The 6,819-nt window shown below is 55.9% G+C and overlaps 1 protein-coding gene across 1 annotated transcript; it reads left to right on the forward strand.

Moving 5' to 3' along the window:
• Positions 1–75: 75 nt before the first annotated feature.
• On the forward strand, positions 76–4,455 carry wnt16 (wingless-type MMTV integration site family, member 16). The gene is made up of 4 exons (XM_008401690.3): positions 76–318; positions 870–1,075; positions 2,201–2,493; positions 3,461–4,455. Exons 1-4 carry the CDS (start codon positions 227–229, stop codon positions 3,914–3,916), a joined length of 1,047 nt encoding a protein of 348 aa, XP_008399912.1. The 5' UTR covers positions 76–226; the 3' UTR covers positions 3,917–4,455.
• The last annotated feature ends 2,364 nt before the right edge of the window (positions 4,456–6,819 follow it).

Genomic DNA, 6,819 nt, shown 5'->3' on the forward strand with positions numbered 1-6,819 from the left:
GTTTCCGTCCCGTCCGGAGCCAGGCGGTTCTGGAGAACCGGGATGTTTTTCTGCTCTGTTTGCTCCGCAGCTTCAGGATCAGCCTCTGACGTCACGCCGATGCGCTGGTCCAATCAGCAGCGTCCTGGACCGGGTCTGGGTCCAGTCCGCCGCGCCTGGTCCGGCAGAAGGAAGCAGCGGCTGCGGAACCGGGATGATCCGCAGGACCGGGCGGTTCTGGTGAGGGATGGAGACCCGGAGTTCTGGAGTCCGACCCATGTTCGGTCTGGTTCTGCTGCTGGTCTGGGTCAGCCCGCCGAGCTGCCGGGCCAGCTGGATGTGAGTACCGAACCGGACCAAGCAGTACCGCAGCTCGTCAGAACTTTTTATCAGCACCAGAACCCGGTCTGAGGTCCAGTTTTATCCAACTAACCAGAACCGCTACTGCTTTCGGTTCCACTTGTCCGGATGGGTCAGGCTGAGCCCATGTCTGTGGTTCCGAGAGAACCTGCTCCCCGACCAGACCGAACTGTTCGGAACCAGATGGGTTTGCGCATGCTCTGTAGATTTATTTCATTTACTGTGAGGTTCTGGAGATTCTCACATGAATAATCCGAACCGAACTTGTAGCTGAGGAGAACCTTTCCCGAACCGGTTCGGATTTAGTTTAACCCGGAGAACAGAACCGAGGTTCCGATCAGATCTTTTGCTAGAAAGAAAAGTTTCATTTGAGTTTTTAGATTCTGTAGAATCTCCTGCGGTTCTGATCTTCTGGACCGGGTCGGTTAGACTCAGCTGCTTCATGTCAGAATTAAACAGAACCCGTCCGAACCGAGCCTGCGGACTGCAGCCCGGCTCTGAGCGCTAACTGCGGCCGCTGCCCTCCACAGGTGGCTGGGCGTGACGTCCTGCGGAGACCCGGTTCTGAGCGGCCGGCAGCGGGCCCTGTGCCGCGGGAAGCCCTTCCTGCTGCCCGGCGTGCGGGACGGAGCCCGGCTGGCCGTGGCGGAGTGTCGGAACCAGTTCCGACTGGAGCGCTGGAACTGCTCCACGACCCGGAACCCCGCGGCCGTGTTCGGCCACGAACTGACGAGCGGTGAGTTCTGCTGCTCGGTTCGGCAGCTCCTAACTGGACTCTGTGTGTTTTAGTTCTGCTGACGGGTTCTGGCTCCAGGCGGTCAGACCCAACATCCAGAACCAAAAGTTCTACAGAATTCCGCATGTTTTCCTGGTCCTGTTTAGTTAAAGTTCTGCTGGTTCCGACGCGCAGCAGCTTAGAAACTAAATATTTAGTTCTGCTTCTGATGGGTCCACATGGTACCGAACCAGTAGGTCTGGACTGGACGGGTTCCGCCGGTGGAGCGTCGGACTGGACCCAGTCTGCCCCCCAGAGGCCAAACGGAGGAGCTGCATGTTGTCCTGACTGAGCCTCACGTCTTTATGACGTCACAACCTGCAGCTGGACTCCGGGATTACCGGAACATCTTGGATTAAATGGTGTAGGAGCCATTTTCCCCTTTTTTCTTTTGGTTAAATCTTAGAATTTAAATTGTTTTATTCTTATTGTTTATTTCCTAGTTGATTTATCGTTAGAATTTTTGTTTAATTTGCTGTTTAGAAGAAGTTCTTTGATTATGACCCGGTCAGCCCAACCTGAAATTCATTAATGAGTTAATGAGTTAATCAGGTTGGGCTGTGGGTATTTCACGGTATAACTAGGTGGGTCTTAGGTAGCTTATTATGCACGTGGTGGTCATGAGGTTTGTTACCTGCAGAATCAGCCAATCAGTCATTTCGGTTTCTGTTGTCAGTCAGAGAGCAGGAGCAGGAATAGGAGCAGGAAGCCTGGAACCTTTTGCCTGATCTGAAAAAATCAAACCAAACAACTATATTTTGACCTTTGATCCTTTTTTTGCTGCGTAAACCAGAATCCACGGTGCATCAGGTGACTATTTGAGTTTGATTCACCTTTTCTTTAGATCACCTTCGAGTTTTGAGGTTTTTGATTTTTGAATTTAAGTTTAGAGACAAATGGTCACTACAGATGGATTTAATCAGATTAAATCTCTGATTTTTTGCATTCTGCAGGAAGGAAACAGGAGGTGTTGGAGGCCCTCATTTGATGAGTCCTAGTCCAGACAGAAGGGTCAAAGGTTATCTGTAGGGATCATGTTTCCTTTGGTTGCAGAGGAAGTGATGTCAGAATGTCTCCATCCCGCAGGAACCAAGGAGACGGCGTTCATCTACGCGGTGATGGCGGCGGGTTTGGTCCACTCCATCACTCGGTCCTGCAGCCAGGGCAACATGACGGAGTGCGGCTGCGACGCCCGGCTGCGCGGCGGCGGCACCGGGGCGGCGGAGGGCTGGCACTGGGGCGGCTGCTCGGACCACATCCGGTTCGGAACCTGGTTCAGCCGGAGGTTCATGGACGTCTCGGGGACGAACTCGTCAACGGGCCGGGTCGGGTTCACGCTCAGCACCATGAACCAGCACAACGCCGAAGCCGGACGGCAGGTGAGGACATCCTGACCTCTGACCTCAGTTAGACCCCTTCAGAGAAAAACTCGCTCTGCTGCGAGAACCGGTTGGAGCAGGTCCAGTTTACAGGATCAGGGAGGAACCGGGCCAGCAGGTGCTCAGAATGTTCCTTTAAGGTTCTTCCACCAAAGTGGGTGAAGATCCGTTTTCCAGAACCAGCTTGGAGTTTCTCCCAGGAAGTGGTTTTCCCTCTGGGGCAGCTGCAGTCTCCAGGCCGCTCCAGGCAGCAGCTCAGGGAACATTTTCTGAGCCGGAGATCCAGTAACGTTCTCCCTAAAGCTGGAGTTCTGGTTGGAAAGTCCTTTATTCATGAAGGTTCCTTTACTTCCACAAAGACACTTTAATACTGGACCTCTGGAAGAGCCGGCCCGTCTTGAACCTGGATTCTGGATCTCTAGACACCTGCTGCTGCGGCTAAACCATGGGATCCGCTGGGCTTCGATAAGGAGACGGGTTACAGAGGCCATCCGACAACCAGATGCTCAATCAGGCCACACCAAAGAACCAAGTTACATGTAAATGGTTCTCATCGACTTAAAGCTTTGATCCCGGATGGTTCCTCTGGAAGTGAAGGACCAGACCTCACCTTACACCACTTCCTTCAGGCTGGAGAGAAAGCAGGACTGTTTGGATCTCCAGCTTCTACTCTGTCAGTTCTGCACCAGCCCAGCTTCACTGGTCCAGATCCAAACTTCAACTTCTCGTCCGAAAGGGACTTCCTGACCTCTGAAACGTTAGTTGTTCTGATGTGACTGACATCTGCTCTACAGGAACCATCCATCTGAGTAGTTGCTGGTTGGTTGGACTCCTCCCTGATCCTCCAGGATAAGGTTGGGATCCGACCATCTGCTGCAGGTCCAGCCGTCAGCGGGCAGTCAGGTTCTGACTTTCTCCTCCCCCACCTGGAACCCATCTCCAGCCCAGTGTCTCTGTCTTCCTGCAGGCCATCGAGACGACCATGTCCACAGACTGTCGCTGCCACGGTATTTCTGGTTCCTGCGCGGTGAAGACCTGCTGGAGGTCCATGGCGCCGTTCCAGCGCGTTGGCGTTTACCTGAAGGAGCGATACGAGCGCAGCGTCCAGGTGTCGGACCGTTCCAGGAGGAAGACCAGAAAAAAGGACCAGCGCCGCCCTGTGGACAAACACGAACTCATCTACCTGAACAAGTCTCCAAACTACTGCCTGGAGGACAGGCGGCGTGGCATCGCCGGCACCAGGGGGCGCCGCTGCAACCGGACCTCCACCGGCCCAGATGGATGCAACCTGCTTTGCTGCGGCAGAGGCTACAACACGCATGTGGTGAGGAACATCCAGCGCTGCGAGTGCAAGTTTGTCTGGTGCTGCTACGTCCACTGCAGGCGCTGCGAGAGCATGAACGACATGCACACCTGTAAATAAGTCCACACCTGGAGCGGGAAGAGAAGACAGTCCTGCATGGATGGAGGTTCTGATCGGATCAGGATCAGCTGCAGGTCACTGCTGGAGCACAGCTCCACTTGTCATCCAGGAGCCTGAAGGAATCCTGGAAACAAACTCCAGGCAGGACTTGGTTTTCCTCCAGGCAGGGCCGGACTTAGGAGGGTGTGGGCCCCTGGGATTGTGCCAAGGTGTGGGCCCTGCTTAACCATCGTTATACATTTGATTAAGTACACACACACACACACACACACACACACACACACACACACACACACACATATATCCCTGATTTCCTTCCCTTTGGGTGCTCAGCGTTTGGCCGTGACTTACTAGTGGATCCGATCCACAAACCTTTTCTACCCACAAGCTGACAGAAACCAGCCACTGTCCACCATGAGGCTGATGACCCACTGTCCACCATGAGGCTGATGGACCCTCTGTCCACCATGAGGCTGATGGACCCACTGTCCACCATGAGGCTGATGGACCCTCTGTCCACCATGAGGCTGATGGACCCTCTGTCCACCATGAGGCTGATGGACCCACTGTCCACCATGAGGCTGATGGACCCACTGTCCACCATGAGGCTGATGGACCCTCTGTCCACCATGAGGCTGATGGACCCACTGTCCACCATGAGGCTGATGGACCCACTGTCCACCATGAGGCTGATGGACCCACTGTCCACCATGAGGCTGTTGGACCCACTGTCCTCCATGAGGCTGATGGACCCACTGTCCACCATGAGGCTGTTGGACCCACCGTCCACCATGAGGCTGTTGGACCCACCGTCCACCATGAGGCTGATGGACCCACTGTCCACCATGAGGCTGTTGGACCCACTGTCCACCATGATGGACCCACTGTCCACCATGAGGCTGATGGACCCACTGTCCACCATGAGGCTGTTGGACCCACTGTCCACCATGAGGCCGATGGACCCACTGTCCACCATGAGGCTGATGGACCCTCTGTCCACCATGAGGCTGATGGACCCACTGTCCACCATGAGGCTGATGGACCCACTGTCCACCATGAGGCTGATGGACCCACTGTCCACCATGAGGCTGTTGGACCCACTGTCCTCCATGAGGCTGATGGACCCACTGTCCACCATGAGGCTGTTGGACCCACTGTCCACCATGAGGCTGATGGACCCACTGTCCACCATGAGGCTGTTGGACCCACTGTCCTCCATGAGGCTGATGGACCCACTGTCCACCATGAGGCTGTTGGACCCACCGTCCACCATGAGGCTGTTGGACCCACCGTCCACCATGAGGCTGATGGACCCACTGTCCACCATGAGGCTGTTGGACCCACTGTCCACCATGATGGACCCACTGTCCACCATGAGGCTGATGGACCCACTGTCCACCATGAGGCTGATGGACCCACTGTCCACCATGAGGCCGATGGACCCACTGTCCACCATGAGGCTGATGGACCCTCTGTCCACCATGAGGCTGATGGACCCACTGTCCACCATGAGGCTGATGGACCCACTGTCCACCATGAGGCTGATGGACCCACTGTCCACCATGAGGCTGTTGGACCCACTGTCCTCCATGAGGCTGATGGACCCACTGTCCACCATGAGGCTGTTGGACCCACCGTCCACCATGAGGCTGATGGACCCACTGTCCACCATGAGGCTGTTGGACCCACTGTCCACCATGATGGACCCACTGTCCACCATGAGGCTGATGGACCCACTGTCCACCATGAGGCTGTTGGACCCACTGTCCACCATGAGGCTGATGGACCCACTGTCCACCATGAGGCTGATGGACCCACTGTCCACCATGAGGCTGTTGGACCCACCGTCCACCATGAGGCTGATGGACCCACTGTCCACCATGAGGCTGTTGGACCCACTGTCCACCATGATGGACCCACTGTCCACCATGAGGCTGATGGACCCACTGTCCACCATGAGGCTGTTGGACCCACTGTCCACCATGAGGCTGTTGGACCCACTGTCCACCATGAGGCTGATGGACCCACCGTCCACCATGAGGCTGTTGGACCCACTGTCCACCATGAGGCTGATGGACCCACCGTCCACCATGAGGCTGTTGGACCCACCGTCCACCATGAGGCTGATGGACCCACCGTCCACCATGAGGCTGTTGGACCCACCGTCCACCATGAGGCTGATGGACCCACTGTCCACCATGAGGCTGATGGACCCACTGTCCACCATGAGGCTGATGGACCCACTGTCCACCATGAGGCTGATGGACCCACTGTCCACCATGAGGCTGTTGGACCCACCGTCCACCATGAGGCTGATGGACCCACTGTCCACCATGAGGCTGTTGGACCCACTGTCCACCATGAGGCTGATGGACCCACTGTCCACCATGAGGCTGTTGGACCCACCGTCCACCATGAGGCTGCTGGACCCACTGTCCACCATGAGGCTGTTGGACCCACTGTCCACCATGAGGCTGTTGGACCCACCGTCCACCATGAGGCTGATGGACCCACTGTCCACCATGAGGCTGATGGACCCACTGTCCACCATGAGGCTGATGGACCCACCGTCCACCATGAGGCTGATGGACCCACCGTCCACCATGAGGCTGATGGACCCACTGTCCACCATGAGGCTGATGGACCCACTGTCTACCATGAGGCCGATGGACCCACTGTCCACCATGAGGCTGATGGACCCACCGTCCACCATGAGGCTGATGGACCCACCGTCCACCATGAGGCTGATGGACCCACCGTCCACCATGAGGCTGTTGGACCCACTGTCCACCATGAGGCTGTTGGACAGCCCCAACCACCAGGTCGTCTCTCCATGATTGTTAAACAGTTGTTATGTTTTGCATATACACACAAAAAAACTTCAGCAAGTCAGATTTTTAAAG

Source organism: Poecilia reticulata, chromosome 23, assembly GCF_904066995.2.
Source record: "Poecilia reticulata chromosome 23, P_reticulata-male-v2, whole genome shotgun sequence".
In the NCBI taxonomy this organism is placed as follows: Eukaryota; Metazoa; Chordata; class Actinopteri; order Cyprinodontiformes; family Poeciliidae; genus Poecilia; species Poecilia reticulata.

Coding starts and splice junctions, on each gene's coding strand:
- wnt16 (XM_008401690.3), top strand. CDS start 227: ATGGAGACCCGGAGTTCTGGAGTCCGACCCATGTTCGGTCTGGTTCTG. Junction 1,076..2,200: donor CGGCCACGAACTGACGAGCG/GTGAGTTCTGCT, acceptor TCCATCCCGCAG/GAACCAAGGAGACGGCGTTC. Junction 2,494..3,460: donor ACGCCGAAGCCGGACGGCAG/GTGAGGACATCC, acceptor GTCTTCCTGCAG/GCCATCGAGACGACCATGTC.